The 18,528-nt window shown below is 39.8% G+C and overlaps 1 protein-coding gene across 1 annotated transcript; it reads left to right on the top strand.

Annotated features, from left to right (window-relative positions):
* Positions 1 to 858: 858 nt before the first annotated feature.
* On the top strand, positions 859 to 18,024 carry LOC139744382 (acid ceramidase-like). The gene is made up of 12 exons (XM_071654823.1): positions 859 to 1,128; positions 1,399 to 1,530; positions 2,458 to 2,544; positions 3,520 to 3,598; positions 4,105 to 4,179; positions 5,248 to 5,293; positions 6,307 to 6,451; positions 7,132 to 7,271; positions 8,893 to 9,027; positions 9,944 to 10,067; positions 16,160 to 16,216; positions 16,862 to 18,024. The coding sequence occupies exons 1-12, from the start codon at positions 1,054 to 1,056 to the stop codon at positions 16,949 to 16,951; spliced, it is 1,185 nt and encodes a 394-aa protein (XP_071510924.1). The 5' UTR covers positions 859 to 1,053; the 3' UTR covers positions 16,952 to 18,024.
* Positions 18,025 to 18,528: the final 504 nt, after the last annotated feature.

Genomic DNA, 18,528 nt, shown 5'->3' with positions numbered 1-18,528 from the left:
ATGAATAAAGAAAGAAAGAAATAGTGGGGCGCTGTGGCATAGTTTATAAGACTCCCGACTCCCGATCGGAGGACCCGAGTTCGATTCCCGCCCTGTGCTTACGTCCTTGCTGGGGGTAATAATAATGGTAGGGCCCTCTGGTAGAGCAGTAGTAACACTAAAGAGGCTACCCTGGGTAAATAAGACCTTATCCTTATCATTATTGATAAATGAATAGCTAAATAAATAAATAGATTAATAAATAAGTAAATGAATATATAAATAAACAAATGAATAATTAGAACAAACCAACAACCCATAACTCTCCAGAATCCCAATCCTTAAAACAAAACACCTCTAGTCCGACAGTATGCTCGGAAGAGACATGCGGCGGGAAATTCGGGAGGAGAAATTGGCATGCGATTATTCCATTAATATTCCTTCGATAATCAAATTTCCTCACCTCACTTACGTTTCAAAGGATGAACGTTTCACAATGGCAATCATTTCATCATATCATGCCTATCTCAGAAGACATCTCACAAGATAACCTGACTTTCGAGATACCACCACGCAGCCAGACACATATTTGCGAAGTATAAGGCAAATAATGGGAAACAATATTCATCCACGAATAACCAAGGAATTTTTGTCATTCGAAAGATCATGACAAATTCTCCTAAACCGTTTGGTTTTTCCCAGGCCTGCACGAATTGACGTTACCTGATGCTTACATTAAGCACGTTGGGATGATAATCACCTCATTGATCGCATGAACTTTGACAAGGAAGTAGGGTGAAAAAGATTATTTATAGGCCTCTATTATGTGAGGGCGTACTTTGGCAGCTGCTGAGCAGGAGTTTGTGAACAAGACTTCGCTCAAGCGTTAGCATTGCACCTTTATGTTGACCATTGTTCGAGGGCTTTAGGACCGGGTGGTTTCATCGAAGGTACAGACCGAGCAAGTAGAGCCATTAAACGGAGAAATCCCCCACCACGAATCATCGCGGGATCTAGCCTTCTGTCGAGTGTGCTATATGTTTGTGATATGTTGTAGAGCAAGACCTATCAACCATGCAAGCGGTCCTACTCCTCATCGTGTTTCTGGTCGTGGCCGCACCAGCCGTCCAGGGTCAAGACTTGCCGCCGGTGAGTACGCCGACACTGTCGCGTGAATGGTATATTGGAATACATACACGACGTATTACAGTCAGACAGTGTCTTGGAGACATGTCTAATTCCTTAACTATTAGAGTGTTAGTCCAAAAACTTTGTCGAAATAAATAGTACTATTAGTTACACAAATATCTTAGATCCCACACGTCGTATTTCCCGATCAAAAAAATCCTACGCAATGAATATCTCTATTATTCAATTGAATAACGTTTATCTTTCCATATTTACCACGCGCACATCTAGTTTACCGACAAATACTGTCACACCGATGCCTACCCTCCCCCAGCGAACGACACTCTTCCAGCCTTCGTTCTCAACTTGGACCTCAAGCCAGAAGACAGGTGGACTGGACTTGTAAAGCCCAAAGCTAATGAGGTAAATGCATTGCTGCATGAAGAGTCTGGTCCTATCGATAGTATGACTAAAGCTGGTGATCTTCCCTATTGCGAACTTGTGTCATGATTCCTTAGGTGATATTGCTGTTGATACAATCCATTAGGCGTGTGTATTTTCCCTTTACTTGTCGACAAAGCATTGTAGCTTTTATTATTAAAATTCCATGCAAATTAAGGCATTCATCAAAATATTGTTACCGTAGAGCAAGCAACCGTACGTATAGTGAATGAAATACATATAATTTTTACTATATAACATACAATGAAGCCGTTCTGTGTATACGCCTTTATAATACATTATGATTCAATTACTGGTTTGCAGACTGAAGCATGACCAACGCAGCTCCACATAATTACTTTGCTATTCTTTTTGTTGCCTTGTATGTCCTTTTACCACGCGAGACAGATTCCTTTTTTTTTCCATGAGATTTGATCCTAAAAGACCATGAAAGCGCTACCTATACGTACTACGTAAGTATATCGATGTAGATTTTGATTTATCCAGGTAGTATGCTAAAAGCGTGTAAATCAAATCTGTTCGACTGGACTTACTTGTGAAATTCACGGAGAAAACAGTTTCGTGACACGTCCGAGTCGCTTCTTCAGCTCTGTCTGGCTGGCGAGCATTCACCCGAGGAGGCCTCAAATAAAAGTCCAGTCGAACAGATTTAAATTACACGCTTTTACTAGGTAAGTACACTAACGGTGATAACATAGTAAATGAACCCAATGTCTGTTCGATGATGTTGGCATTTTGGTTGGCATTTTGTCATGCATCATGACAAGGTTTTCAACCTAGCCAGTTCTATTTCCGACGTTACATGGATAATGCTGCTTAAAGTAGGTAGATCGATCTACCATCTTTCAATGCACTCCATTAAAAATGATTTGGGGTTTTTTTCTGCAGATCAGCTTCCTGATTCAAGACATCAAGGCCCTCATTGGTCTATTTATTAACGAGACGATCGGCACAGAAATCATCGATGGCCTCTTTGTAAGTTGACCTCACCGATCGTATGGAAAAACAACGACCTTTTATTTCGTTCACGTAAAAAAAAAAAAAAAATCATTACAATACGTACAAAAATGTATTCATAGGCCGGGACACCGGGTTAGATGATCATACAGGTAAAAATATTTACGGTCTGATGCCTTATTTCATTCGGCCCCGACCTCGTGGAATATGACACCAGACAGTAGATATTTTCCCGTATTTCGTGATTAAGCACGTAAGTGGTAACTTATATGATTTTTAGTCAACTGAATAATAACAATAATAATAATAATAATAATAATAATAATAATGATAATGATAATAGTAATGATAATAATAGTGGCCTCTTGAAAGCGCTGAAGTCCATCAAAAATGACGCTTATATGGCGCTGAATAACTCTTCCGAATCCCCATATAAACCTACTTGTGAATGAGACTTCCAGCAAAACATAGTAACTTACAAAATGAAGTCCACCAATCCCTGCTGGAAAGAACACAGTGTCCCACAGTGTGACACGCAATACACTATGAAACACAGTGTGAGCACATTGTGAACACAGTGTGAAATCTCTTCACACGGTAAAATTCGAGCGTTTTAACATTGCGAACACATTGTGAATCATCAATTCACAGTGTGAAACAGAAAATTACTGTGTGAGCTCTTTGAAAAATCACAGTGTGCAAGCATCATCACACTGTTAAATTCGAGCGTTTTCACATAGCCACTATGTGAACACATTATAAACACACTGTGGGACACTGTGTTCTTTCCAGCAGGATTGATCATTCCTTGCGTCATAAGCTATACAAACTAGATTTAAATGAGTAAAAAGACTATGCCGACAAGAGCAATAATTAGGGTGTTCTACTCTGATTTTGTTGTTGAACATCAGTTTCTACTGAAATGATTAATATCCCTCGGGATGGCTATATCCATGTAACATTTTTATCTTCTAACTTTAAAAAAAAAAATAGGCGGCTGTTGTTGAGACGCTTCCCGAACCATACTCGCAGGAAATCAAAGGAATAGCATACGCGACCAACATACCTGTGGGTAAGATACGACTTCCTTCTAATAACTGTCATTAGATTAAGATGAGATCCTTTTCTTTTATATCTTTCGTACTCAGAAAAAAAAAACGAGACCCAAAATCTCCCAAGATACTTGATATTGACTTGAGAGCTGATGTAATGTTATTCAGACTGAGTTTTAGCATCGGTTGTAGATTTTGAAAAGATTGATTTAGCGTATAAAATATAATGGACACAACATCGTGATATCAATGACAATGAGTGGGTAATTTTCAAGGAAATAAAGTTCATTAAATCATTGTATATTCAATCTACATAAAAATGTAAGTACCTTCCCTTCGTTTACTTTTATGTCATTCAAGCCACAAGCCATAAGCTAAGCTCATCGTCAAAGAAAACCCAAAAGTTGTTGTAACTGACAAGATGTTACGGGAATTAATGTCTTTTTAGAGCGCGTTTCATATGGGAAACCATTTTTGATTCTTAATCACTGGTGTCATTACTATCTTTCTTTTTTTTCTTTTGCAGGTGAAATTGTCTTGTTCAACATTTTTTACGAAGTTTCATCGTTTTGCACTGCTATTGTCGCACAGGACAAAAATGGTATGTCTAGCAAGACTACATAGTGTTTCCTCCCTCTGACAAGGCAAATACTGCATTGATTAATAATGGAATTATAGAATAGGCTTGTGCTCTACCAGGTTCAGTCCTTTATTTCGTGGCTGACATTGATGAAAGACGAAGCATAAAACTATTGAAGTTGATAGACTCGAGAACTGCAGGCTCAAACAAGACACTGTTTAGAACCGTGAAATGGACCTAACCGGTCTCCTAGAAAGAAAGAGATCAATTATTCAGTCTTAATATTGTCTCTGCATGTATCAAAGTCCTGGCATATTGAGCTTAGAACAATTCAAATCAATCTATTTGTCATGTCTCTTCCACAGAACATAATCATATACGATAAACATCAGTCTCTGAAATGGATTGGTTGCAATACATCCCATGTTTGCGATTGATGCAGGAATATGTATAGACGTTCAAGGGATATGTTACAGTTGCACTGGAGTTTCGATAAGTTGAAAATGGTTGTGAAAAACATTGTCGATGAAATTCCGAGTACAACACAGTGCTTTTGCTTGTTCATTAATAATTGTATGTCGCCATTTTAGTTCATATAATACATGAATATGAATGGAATGAATAAGAATCTGTCATATTTTTCGTTCTACGTGACTCGCATACGAGCGCCAATGTGATTACTGAGTATCCTTTGAAAGAAGTGTGAAAACGTCACGCTTGAAAGATGTCATTTTTTTTTAGTGCATTTCAGATGAGTTCACAGATATCTAAGATATATATTGTCCTTTTGTTTGGTAAACAGAACGCCAATCACGATGGCGAAAAACGAGTCCCACAATTTACATAAGATTTTAATGATAGCAAAGGTAGAGGACCGAGATTATAGTGCGATATGAAGTTTATATATGACTTACTTTCGTCTGTTCAAAACTTATATGCAAACAATGTTAATATACCAGATAACCAGCTATACCTCGATAATCTAAACTCGTGTTGAACTACGACGATGTTTCAAAAGTGAGCGACTAATCATTATAGTGTTCTCTGGCCATTTACGTGTTTGCTTGCGTCTTCTTGTTTACACATCAGGAGATATATATCACGCAAGAAACATGGACTTTGGTATATTCCTTGGGTAAGTTCGAAGCCCTTGTTTTGAAGAGGGTGGTCAGGCCTCCCTAAAGGGGGCGTGGAAGCGAAGAGATAAAAAAACAGTGTCATCAAAATAAAAACAGTGTCATCAAAATGTTATGTCCCTGATGTCAGATGTTTAAACTATATAGGTCTATACATCTAACACTATACATTGTTGTTATTGGAAAACGCACAACTCGATTCCCGTACACTGCTATCAAATGTGACTGAAATATCAACATTCTCAATGAAATAAGAAAAGAGTCAGTTCAAGTCACTGAAAGCAACGAAGCATAATAGAGATTATGTCCAATAACTTCACAATAATGATACAAGACGACAAAAAGGCTTGCGATAAAGTGTGTCACGCATATATTACCTACATGGTTTCTCAAAATCGCGCTTCCCTTCCTCATTAGGGAGCTTTAGATTTGCGACGCCGACGTTTGAGACGATTATTGCATTGGCCGTTCTCCTCGCTCCCTGGGTCGTGTTGTAAACTAGCTTTAGATCACGCTAGAACGCGACCTATAAAAAGTAAAATGGGGCTCCCATAATGATCAGTGCATGAAACAGCTCTCTGCGCCGTGAAGTGAACAGAAGTAAAAATGGCCCAGAACGCGTGGTGAAAACTCAGACGACGCGAGCTATATGAATAGATTGACAGAATCGGTTTGGATGAGCGATTTTGCGCATGCTCAGAACAGATCTTGTTTTTTTTTTCTGTCTGAACGTCCTCGTGGCGAAATCTAAAGCTCCCTTTTGATACAATAATCAACTTGTTGATCTCATTCTTTATTTGATTTTCTTTAATTTGTTTATACATAAGCGATAACTGTGAAATGAGCGGTTAATCTTTCAGTTGTGTAATTTTGTATGCATTTTATAGCAGTATCACTGTTTTATTTCTAATTCTTGTCATTCTACTTGCACTTTATTCATATCTCTCTCTCTCTCTCTCTCTCTCTCTCTCTCTGATTTTTTTTCTCTCTGATGTGACCCAACTCGTCACAGCTGGGACACAAAAACAGACACATGGATTGTGACGGAACGCCTGAAACCTCTCTTAACGAACGTGGAGTACCAACAAGGCGGTAAGACCGTGGCCAGAGGTGTCCACTTTGCCGGCTACATCGGGCTCCTGACCGGACTGAAGCCGGTGAGCAAACTGACGTAGTACCGAGAGCGGTGATGGTGGCCTGTAGCAATCGCCGACCACATCGATGTCCACGTCAGGTGGCCAAGTTATCGATGGTGGTAACGATGTCGGTAAAAATCGATGTGACATCCTGGTCGTCTGACGCTTGACAATGCTGTTTGTTTTTTTGTTTTGATTTTGTTGTTGTTGTTGCATGATGTGTCTGCTGGTTGTAACAGTCATTCAAAAGTATTTTCCTTCATTGTGACGACAATTTTCAATGACGTCAATACAGCGTGGACCAGTCAACAGAATTAACAGAAATATTTTTCTAATAGAACGGTCATACGCGATTTAACGATTTTTAAAATACAAAATTAATGTAACGATATTCACTTCAATTCTATAGAGCCATCATGGATTCTATTTTGTCTTAAATTCAATATCCAGGTAGATAAGAATGTAGTATATACTGGAAAATTGAGTGTATCTCACACACAAGTCATATTTTCATAACGTATATCGTGTGCGTGTGAGCTTCATTGTAACTGTATGATAATTATGTCCGTTTGTGCATAATGTAGGCCTATGTGTGTGCAGTGGCTGGTCCGTTTTCTTCTCTATAAGGCATGAACCAAAGTTTGAAAGATATTCTAGTATCTGAGTATTTAAATTTTGTATACCATCCTGTCGTAATCTAGGGAGTCGTTAGCCTCAACATCAATTCGCGACACAAGTTCGAGCAGAGCGGCTTTCTCGGGTTCATCAAGTGGGTTCTGGGGCAACGCACTGCTCACTTTACTGGCTTTGCGCTTCGCGATGCAGTTCTCATGGCAACAGAGTAAGCCTTCATAATTATGTTCACAAGTGTTTTCTTTCATAGTTTCTGAAAGGAAATTCTTAATGTGGGTTTCTTTTCCGATCTATGAGGAAGTCAGGGCTAGAGATTCCGTGACTGAAGATATATATATATATATATGTATATATATATATATATATACATACATATATTTTTTTTTTTGGGGGGGGGGGTGTAGTCATGCATGTTCTATTTCAGTTGGTTTTGGTTTACTTATCTATTCAAAGAACTAGAAAACTTGCTTTCAGCTTAAAGGGATCGTACAGTTTTGGTTGAGACCTAATTTGAGGTTTCTAACATTTTTTGGTGAGATAATGAGAAACCTCTTATGAAATATGAAAGAGCATGTAATTCTATGAGGAATTCAACATTTATTTGATTCAAATGGTTTTGAAATGGCTGAGATATCCAAAAAAGAGCGATTCTAATAAAGTGTGGGACCCACACTTTATTACGATCGCTTTGTTTTACTTTGGTTTTTGATGTTTCAGTCACTCCACACCCGATTTTCATCAAATAAACTTTGAATTCCTCTTAAATTGGTATGCTCTGTACTACATCATAAGTGTTTTCTTGGTATCTCGAAAAAAGTTAAAAGCCCAATTCTCATCTCCACCAATAATGTACCATCCCTTTAAAGCTGATGTCCGTTGCCAGAATAGAATATACGATATAGAATAGAATAGACGATATTTGCAAATACATAGAACATAATGACGTTGTATATACCAAGCACACACTTCAGTAAAATGAATTCGCAATGGTGAACATGGTAAATAAAAGGAAAACTTAGATAAGTATCCCAGAGAAACACACACATAAAAAATCGAATGAAAAGAACTGAGGACACATCAAAATTCGTAAAAATCAAGATGTAATAAGAGATAAGATAAATAGTAATCAATAAAAATGGTATTGGGTATGTACACGATGTACGCGAAATTTGACTCAAAAATACTTTCACATTTTTCTCACTTCTGACATCTCCATGAAGATCAAAGAATAAGTTGACACGTGTATTTATTGCACCGTTGTAGGTACCTACATGTAATTTTTTTTCAGGGTGTCTATGACCTAAAACCACATTCATTATCCCGTAACCAATAACTTCTTTCTTTAAAGTTTACTACTTAAGAGACTCACTTAGGTGCAATATGCTGTATCAATTCAAGTAATCAATTTTCACCGTAACAATGCAACAATTTCAAAATTGATATCTCTAAATATTTTTCTTCTACTAGGATAATAAAGGATAAGAAACGGAAAGGTGTTAATTCCGCCAATACCAATCTGTTAACATTTTAAACGATCCGTAATGCCCTCTTTGATAGTTCCCTATCATACCAGAAAATAAGACAAGTGCCAACTATGGCAATGAATCTTCGAAGCAATGGATTCGAGAGAGTCATCATGTCATAATAGTTAATCATGTTAAAAATTGACAGTGGACTTCCTTGTTTCTCCCTATAGCCATGCATGTACACAATGCCTAGTGAAAACTGAGAGTTTGCTCGTAATTAACACGTGATTATGGACATATAGGGTAATCGAACGTAAAACCGAGACTCACTAAAATGTCTGATCTACTTCATCAAAATGACAGTTTTAACAGCACGGTGAACCATCTGTCAACCGTGGAGCTTTTGCTTCCCTCTTACTTGATCATTGGCGGTACAAATCCCGGGGAGGGCGCTGTTGTAACACGAGCTCAAGGAACGACAAGTGACGACATCAAACGGTGAGACAAAAGTGTACTTTTAGGGGTCATTGTCTTAAACTGTAATGTTAATGAATGCTTGTTTGTTTGTTTGTTTGTTTGTTTTTCGTGCGTTCCTCCTGCGGGACCTTCTGTCAGTCGAGACTGGTGTACAGAATTTATGATGCGTATCGATGAAAATACATTTGAAGAGCTTGTTCGCAAAAACCGATGTCCAGTTGTGAAGATTTTGAAGTAGGCCCTACGGTCTCTGTTACAAAGTACAAAATAATGTCTTTTAAATGATATATTGGTCACTACATATAAAGGTACATTCTTGAAGATATGGTCAAAAGAAGCAAAAAAATTCTTATTATTCTCTTTAGTTTTCTTGACCTTTAATCGCAAATATCTCCATTTGGCAAATATGGACTTATCGGTTTTTGCGAACAAACTCTTCATTTCTTCCGTATATTCTACAAGTTAATGATTGTTTTTATGTTTAATTATTGAATCTTCATGTTTAAATTGTTAGTTCTTGATACAAAATCGGATATGTTGATTTCATTATGATTTTTACAGCTGTTGATCATTGCGAGAATGTTATGCCTATTAATAATCCTACATTTTCTCCGCATAATTTGCTTTCCTGTGCAATTTCTTGATCTTCATCATTTCGATTCTACGCGTAGTAATATGTACGCCTTTAAAAGTAGTTCCCCTCAGTCAACCCCCATTAATTTGCCAGGCAAATTCATATTAACTCGCATTGACTGTTATTTGACTTGATGGATTGTCTCCATGATACTTGTCCTTCTCAGCGGTCCTCTCGATACCGCAATATAACGGTATTTATGTCATTATTTTAATGATATAATGGTCATCTCTTCGTTATTATCCTCCTTATCAGTACTATACGTAACCATTATGTGTCTGTCGCCCTCTGTCGTGGATATAGATTGGATCCATCGAAGGGTGAGTGGTTCCTGGTGCAGACAAACTACGATAATTGGAAGAGTACTCCATTCTACGACGATCGGCGTGACCCGGCGATGAAATGCATGCAGAACACAACTCAAGCGGTAAGCAGTGCTAGAACCCATTACCAGTTCCTGCTCCAAAGGACTCTTATAGCCCTCAACACCTAGTATAGTCAGGGGCGTCACCAGCTTTTTTTTCAAGGGGGTGCGTTTTGAATCTAATGTAACGAGATTTTTTTTTTTTTTTTTTTTGACAGACATTTGGAATATAGGAAGCTCTCAATCCCTAGACTTTTACTGTTTTTGAGGGAAACCAAGCGGGGAAAGGGCACCGGCGTAGCTAGGATTTCATCGGGGGGGGGGGGGGTGTTAGTATCCTAGGGAGCGAGCAAGGGGGTGGGGGAGAGGGTGTGGAAGTGCCTGTTGTCCCCCCCCCCCCCTCCCTCCCACGGTGAGAACTTTTTGCATTTTGATGTTGTAAATGGTGCAATTTGATGCAGGCTTTTTGCGTGTTTTTATCAACTTGAAACAGTACATTTTGATATAATTTGTTGTTGAACAATGTGCCTATAAACTATATCATTTCAATAAACTTCTTGTATTGATTCTTACACTGATGTCATGAACGCGACCGAACCCGAGCAAGCGGAGAAGGCGAGGGGGGATTTGATGCATGTTTTGCTTGTTTTATCGACTTGAAAAAGTCCCACTTGTTTAAAGTAAAGCAGTATATTTTGATATAGATTATTATCGAACAATTTGCCTATCGAATAGTATCATCCAAATAAACTTCCTGTTTTAATATTTACACTGAATATCATGAACGCGGCCAAACAAGAGCGAGAGGAGTGAGCGAGGGGGAGGATGTGGGGGGGGGGGGAGAGTGTCCCCCTCCCACGGTGAGCACTTTTTGCATTTTGGTGTTGTAAATGGTGCAATTTGATGCAGGTATTTTGCGTGTTTTATCGACTTGAAACAGTCCCACTTGTTTAAGGTATCAGTACACTTTGAAGTAAATTATAATTGAATAATTTGCCTATAAATGGTATAATTCAAATAAACTTCTTGTAATAATTCTTAACTGATGTCATGAACGCGACCGAGCCCGAACAAGCGGAACGAGCAAGGGGGGAGGTTGTGGGAGCGGGTTGTCCCCCTATAAATGGATTATGGAATGACGGTGTGAAACGACAAATTACTGGCAGCAATATCGGGAGAATGGCTTAACGATTACATGCGAGCGAGAGGAGCGAGCGAGCTTTAAAATTTTGACATTTTACAGTCCCCAAACTGCCGTTTGTAGCCATATTTTTTTTTTCGCTTTGGAACTTAAGGGGGGGGGGCGCACCGGGCGCAACTGCTGGCAATTATTGGCAGCAACATAAGGTGAATGGCATAACTATTAAATGCGAGTAAGCGAAGAGAGCGAGCTTGAAAATTTTTGACATTTACAGTAAAAAAACTACCATTTGGAGCTATATTTTTTCGCTTTGGAAATAAAGGGGGGAGGGCGCACCGGGCGCAACTGCCGGCAATTACTGGCAGCAACATCAGGAGAAAGGCATGATAATTAAATGCGAGCGAGCGGAGCGAGCGAGCTTGAATATTTTGACATTTTACAGTAAAAAAAAAAAAAAAAACCTGCCGTTTGTTGCTATATTTTTTCGCTTTGAAATTTAAGGGGGCGCATCGGGCGCAACTCCTCGCAATTACTGGCAGCAACATCAGGAGAGCATAACGATTACATGCGAGCGAGCGGAGCGAACGAGCTTGAAAATTTTACATTTTACAGTCCAAAAGCTGCCGTTCTTAGCCATATTTTTTCGCTTTGGAAAATCAAGGGAGGGGGGCGCACCGGGCGGAACTGCTGGCAATTACTGGCAGCAACATCAGGTGAATTGCACAACGATTAAATGCAAGCGAGCTTGAAAATTTTACATTTTACAGTCCAAAAACTGCCGTTCTTAGCCATATTTTTTCGCTTTGGAAATTAAGGGGGGGGGGCGCACCGGGCGCAACTGCAGACAATTACTGGCAGTAACATCAGGGGAACTGCGTAAAGATTAAATGCGAGCGAGCTTGAAAATTTTGACATTTTACAGTCCAAAAGCTGCCGTTCTTAACCATATTTTTTCGCTTTGGAAATTAAGGGGGGGGGGGTGGAGCGCATGCCACCGGGCGCAACTGCTGGCAATTACTGGCAGCAACATCAGGTGAATTGCATAACGATTCAATGCGCGCGAGCGAAGAGAGCGAGCTTGAAAATTTTGACATTTTACAGTAGAAAAACTGCCGTTTGTAGCTATATTTTTTCGCTTTGGAAATTAAGGGGGGGGGGGGCGCACCGGGCGCAACTGCAGACAATTACTGGCAGTAACATCAGGGGAACTGCGTAAAGATTAAATGCGAACGAGCTTGAAAATTTTGACATTTTAAAGTCCAAAACCTGCCGTTCTTAGCCATATTTTTTCGCTTTGGAAATTAAGGGGGGGGGGGTGGAGCGCATGCCACCGGGCGCAATTGCTGGCAATTACTGGCAGCAACATCAGGTGAATTGCATAACGATTCAATGCGAGCGAGCGAAGAGAGCGAGCTTGAAAATTTTGACATTTTACAGTAGAAAAACTGCCGTTTGTAGCTATATTTTTTCGCTTTGGAAATTAAGGGGGGGGGGGCGCACCGGGCGCAACTGCAGACAATTACTGGCAGTAACATCAGGGGAACTGCGTAAAGATTAAATGCGAACGAGCTTGAAAATTTTGACATTTTAAAGTCCAAAAGCTGCCGTTCTTAGCCATATTTTTTCGCTTTGGAAATTAAGGGGGGGGGGGTGGAGCGCATGCCACCGGGCGCAATTGCTGGCAATTACTGGCAGCAACATCAGGTGAATTGCATAACGATTCAATGCGAGCGAGCGAAGAGAGCGAGCTTGAAAATTTTGACATTTTACAGTAGAAAAACTGCCGTTTGTAGCTATATTTTTTCGCTTTGGAAATTAAGGGGGGGGGGCGCACCGGGCGCAACTGCAGACAATTACTGGCAGTAACATCAGGGGAACTGCGTAAAGATTAAATGCGAACGAGCTTGAAAATTTTGACATTTTAAAGTCCAAAACCTGCCGTTCTTAGCCATATTTTTTCGCTTTGGAAATTAAGGGGGGGGGTGGAGCGCATGCCACCGGGCGCAATTGCTGGCAATTACTGGCAGCAACATCAGGTGAATTGCATAACGATTCAATGCGAGCGAGCGAAGAGAGCGAGCTTGAAAATTTTGACATTTTACAGTAGAAAAACTGCCGTTTGTAGCTATATTTTTTCGCTTTGGAAATTAAGGGGGGGGGGGGCGCACCGGGCGCAACTGCAGACAATTACTGGCAGTAACATCAGGGGAACTGCGTAAAGATTAAATGCGAACGAGCTTGAAAATTTTGACATTTTAAAGTCCAAAAGCTGCCGTTCTTAGCCATATTTTTTCGCTTTGGAAATTAAGGGGGGGGGGGTGGAGCGCATGCCACCGGGCGCAATTGCTGGCAATTACTGGCAGCAACATCAGGTGAATTGCATAACGATTCAATGCGAGCGAGCGAAGAGAGCGAGCTTGAAAATTTTGACATTTTACAGTAGAAAAACTGCCGTTTGTAGCTATATTTTTTCGCTTTGGAAATTAAGGGGGGGGGGCGCACCGGGCGCAACTGCAGACAATTACTGGCAGTAACATCAGGGGAACTGCGTAAAGATTAAATGCGAACGAGCTTGAAAATTTTGACATTTTACAGTCCAAAAACCACCGTTTGAAGCTATATCTTTTTTGCTTTCGATATTAAGGGGGGCGCACTGGGCGCAACTACTGGCAACTACTGAAAATTTTGACATTTTACAGTAGAAAAACTGCCGTTTGAAGCTATATCTTTTTTGCTTTCGAAATTAAGGGGGGCGCACCGGGCGCCACTGCTGGCAATTACTGGCAGCAATATCAGGAGAATTTAAATGCGAGCGAGCGGAGCGAGCGAGCTTGAAAATTGTGACATTTTACAGTCCCAAAACTGCCGTTTGTAGCTATATTTTTTGCAGTAAGGGGGGGGGGGGGGGAGGAGGTGCGCACCGGCTGGAACTGCCGGCAATTACTGGCAGCAACTTCAGGAGAATGGCACTACGACTATTACTTATGCCAGAGAGCGGAGCGAGCGAGCTTGAAAATTTTGACATTTTACAGTCCAAAAGCTGCCTTTTGTAGCTATACTTTTTCGCTTTGAAAATTAAGAGGGGGCGGGGGTGGGGGGGGGGGGGGACGCCCGGTGCGCCCCTCCCCCTGGATCCACCACTGGTAGTCAAGGGTGTCGGTTTATGTTCATGACTGGGGGAGGTATACAGCGAGGTGGCGTCGAAGTGACCAAGTATGGGAAGGATGTCCAAAATCTATCTAAATAGTAAACACTGTATAGAATACACTTGTACTATACAGTAGATATGTATAAAATCAGTGCTGCCAGAACCAGGGGTGCGATTTTTTTTGCCCACGATTTTTTTTTTTTTTTAGGGCCTGAAGGGGGGTGCGTTCGCACCCAACGCACCCCCCCCCCCCTGGTGACGCCCATGTATAGTCCTCCCAATTATAGTAACATTCAACCTATTCATTCCAAAGAAAAGTACAACTCCATACCAGTTCTATCCTATAAGGCAGTAGCCTTCAAGCCAACTTCTTCCTTGGTAGTCCGCTATTCCAGGCCCTCCGGATATGTATTATGTCAATGGCACCTTGAAAAATAAAAGAATAAAAATAGACCTGAATACCAGCTCCTCCAATGCTACGAATTGTATTCAAGACCTATACCATCAGCATACTCTTAAAGGCAGCAACCTCAACAGAAATCCCTACCAACAGCACAATCCCTTGATACCTTAATGCTCACTCATTCCTCTCATAAACGGATTCCGTCGAGCAGGGATCCTCAATGCAAATCCCTCCGAAAGACCTAACAGCCATCCCTTAATACCAGTACACCTTTATGGAACATCCCTCGGTCCGAATTCCTCCAAATCATAGAAGCCCTCGGGGCCCGATATATAAAAGGGAAACCCGTGCCATACCAACCCCTCTCATACACATTAGCTCGTAATGCTAAGCCTTTCCAATGACGTAAGCCTCATTGCTAAGCCCAGTCAAACTCAATAACAATAACTTCAAAAAGGGCATGGGAGTGTATGTGTGTCTGTTTATACTCCATATACATCATACTCATACTCTTACATTTTGGTGAGTTTATATCTGCTGCCTCACGTGACCTGGTTTTGACCAATCATCTCCTCTGCCTTCTCCCTTTTCTCTATCCACATTGTAGATAGTCTCTTCCTGTCATTCATTCCCCTCTCACTTACCTTTCCTCTTTCTTTTTTTTTACAAGAGAGCTGTCTCGCTTTTGTTTATGTGTCTGTATGTGTGTACTTTGCCCCTGTCTTACTTTTCTTGTTTGCTTTGTTTTCTCAGTTTTGTAACTAGATTTATTTCTCTCTTTTTTTTTTCATGAGGGGACCGCCGACTACAAGCTCTGCATTTTAGCAGTCCCCTCCATTTCCGACAACTTTTTTTTGCATTTATCTTGATATTGACAAAATTGTACCACTGTTAAAAAAAAAGGACTGTACATTACTGGTTGAGGTGGGGATTCATGTTTTAAAGATTCCTATAAGTGGGATAATGAGAAAACTCTTATGAAATATGAAAGAGTATGTAATTTTAAGAAGGATTCAACGTTTATTTGATGAAAATTGGTTTTCAAATGGCTGAGATATCAAAAAAAGTGATAATAATAAAAGAATACAGGCCACGCCTTTTGTTAGGATCTCTTTGTTGCACCTTGTTTTTGGATATCTCAGCCATTTCAAAACCGATTTTCATCAAATAAACTTTTGATACCCGTTAGAATTGCATGCTCTTTGATATCTCAAAGAGTGGTTTCTGAATATCTCGCAAAACGTTAAAACCTAAATCCTCACCTCGACTAGAACTGTACACACCCTTTAACAGTTTGTTCATACTGTTCATACCATTCGTCCTAAATTACAGTTTTTGCATGTTTCTGGAGGAAAAAAAAGACAGAAAATTAATGTGTAAATAACGACAGGTTTGCTTGTTGTACAGTTTTCATCACAAATCACTCATTTCTACCTCTATTATCATCCGCATTTTCTTTGCAGAATGTTGGTTTTAACGGAATCTTCAACGTTCTCTCGACAAAGCCTGTGTTGAATGTGGTGAGTATTCCCTTTGCTCCGAAAGTGAATAATGTAGACACCTGGCAATCAAACAAAATTCAGAATGGTGCTTGAACTCAGATATGATCGAAATGTTTGTATAGAGAGAAAAAGGGGTTGTCCTTTGTGGTTTTCTTCTAAAGCATTACCGTGACGGAACCTTGATGTAAACGTTTCCCTTCTCTTCCATCGATTTTCTGATTATTCCTTTCTGAGTGGGAAACCATGAAAGTAAAAATGCGGTTGGATGTCTCAAAGATTATCAAAGACGATCGATGTTGTTTATCTACTTTCCCTGCGACGCGACGTTAAACATTCAAGTTCGATCTGTGCAAATTGGAAAAAGAGCTCATCCAGCTTGCTGGTTTGATAAATTGAACCAGCCCTTGTTTATAAGAGCTCCTGAAAATGTTTCACTGTGTAATTCCGTTCAAACACAAGTTAATGGCCTCGTTTTTATTATATTCATGTCCATGCGCCGAGTTCCTCGTGCGGATCAGGTACCACATGGGGCTTTCGTAATTCTTGCCGTTGCTTGTTGTGGCTGAAGTTCATTTTGAATTCAACTATGCAGTTTTGAACTTCAAATATAGTATCACAAAGAGAATTCAAGTCATACCGTCTCTTTTCTCTCTGTCTTTACAGTTGTCAACCTTCACGGCATTAATGCACGTGAAAAATGGCACATTGAACGCCCACTTGCGGTACTGTCCTGAGCCATGCTACCCGTGGTAAAAACATGACCAACAAGCTTCCAGAAAATGGCGGGAACTTGCTGTCGGATGTCCGAACAACTTTCTGATCCACAGCGCAACCTTGGCCGAATCGATTGTCTGCAAAAGCAGTTATTTTATAATCATACGATGTGAATTTCCTCTTCATCGAGTCATAATTCCATATTTTCATGATGATAAATCTTTACTGAACAAGAGACTAGTACATTCCCCATCACGTGATGATATATTAATGAATTGAAGACAAATATGACGGATATATCATTACCTCATTGCTCAACCGCGGGAGAAATAACATCAGACGAGTATGATGCCAATTGCACAGCCCTGTTGAGGAGTACTTTGTATGTTTTTAATTGTTATCTTTCATGAACTTAAAACGCACATTTTGCAGTTTGATAAATGCACATTCATATAAACATATATGTAATGAGATGCCAACAGTATTATTGTTTTTGTGTGGGGAGTGGAAGGCGGTGGGGATTTTAGCAAGGACGAAACGTAGACAAGCACCATGCAGAAAGATTATGTAACATTGTATTTCAGGTCACTAAGATGTGGAATAACATGAAGACAAATGAATCACAGAAAACAGAATTTGCCTAAATTTTAATTGAATTGAATAATGAATTGATGTTTTATGTCCTCAGAAGAGAGTTAGGGGGTTGCCATGTCATCTCGAATCTTTATGGTGATGACAATGAGAAATGAGTTGTACGCAATGTGAGAGAAATCAGAATTGTAGAGAACAACGCCAGAAACTCTTTTTACCCTTCAGCTAGTATCAAGCCATCTTTTGTTGTTACTACATGGATAAATAAGCATTCGTGACTTTACAATCGAATGATATTTTGCGAGAAGACTATCTGAATTACCTGAAATATCAACTCGCTTAAATTGAAACCAAACAGGCAGATTCAATATTATGACAAATATATTACCTGACACATTGTTTCCCCGTACCACAAAAGTATTTGCATTTGCAATCTTCTTAAACTTGATGCATTACCTTATCTCTATGTATACTGTTTGTGTCATAGTCAATGTAAGTAGAATAAAACATTAACGTCCAAATGCATGCAGATCCTGAGGAATGTTGTTATTTTCATCTTTCACTGTCGCATTTCCTCGAGATGAAAAAGTGTATGGCCAATTTCGGGTAGAAATTGAGGGAAAATCATTCGGCGCTGCACTTATTCTACTTTTCAATTCTTTCCACCTGCTAAAACAACATTTGCCATTCCGTATCATAAAGAACATCCTCAAAGTACCACTTTAGGAAACCAAAAGTAAGTGAAGGTAGTAGTAAGAGTACTTTACTCAACTTTGTGGGGCAAAATAATGCGAAACCAGCAGTTCTGAAGATAATCAAGTAAAGATATACATGTCTGGATGATCATGTTCACAAACACAATCTCCATAGAGACCAACTTATCTAATAGTTGATATACCTCCGCAGAGTATATTATTATCTTTTGTGTAAGCGGGAATCGATTTTGAAAATCTCGTTGACAAGTTATCAGGACAAAATGTGGCACATTAGATTCAAATAATCATATTGTTGGAAGGTCTTTCGAT

The sequence above is a fragment of the Diadema antillarum genome, unplaced genomic scaffold, assembly GCF_040938485.1.
Source record: "Diadema antillarum isolate AM-2024a unplaced genomic scaffold, OU_Dant_1.0 seq00001165_RagTag, whole genome shotgun sequence".
NCBI classification, from domain to species: domain Eukaryota; kingdom Metazoa; phylum Echinodermata; class Echinoidea; order Diadematoida; family Diadematidae; genus Diadema; species Diadema antillarum.
This window is presented reverse-complemented; position numbering and strand designations above follow the sequence as displayed.

Bases quoted from the DNA above. Each gene is read 5' to 3' on its own strand.
- LOC139744382 (XM_071654823.1), top strand. From the start codon at position 1,054: ATGCAAGCGGTCCTACTCCTCATCGTGTTTCTGGTCGTGGCCGCACCA. The intron at 4,180-5,247 runs GTATGTCTAGCA...TTTACACATCAG, and splicing joins TGTCGCACAGGACAAAAATG to GAGATATATATCACGCAAGA. The intron at 7,272-8,892 runs GTAAGCCTTCAT...TCAAAATGACAG, and splicing joins GCAGTTCTCATGGCAACAGA to TTTTAACAGCACGGTGAACC.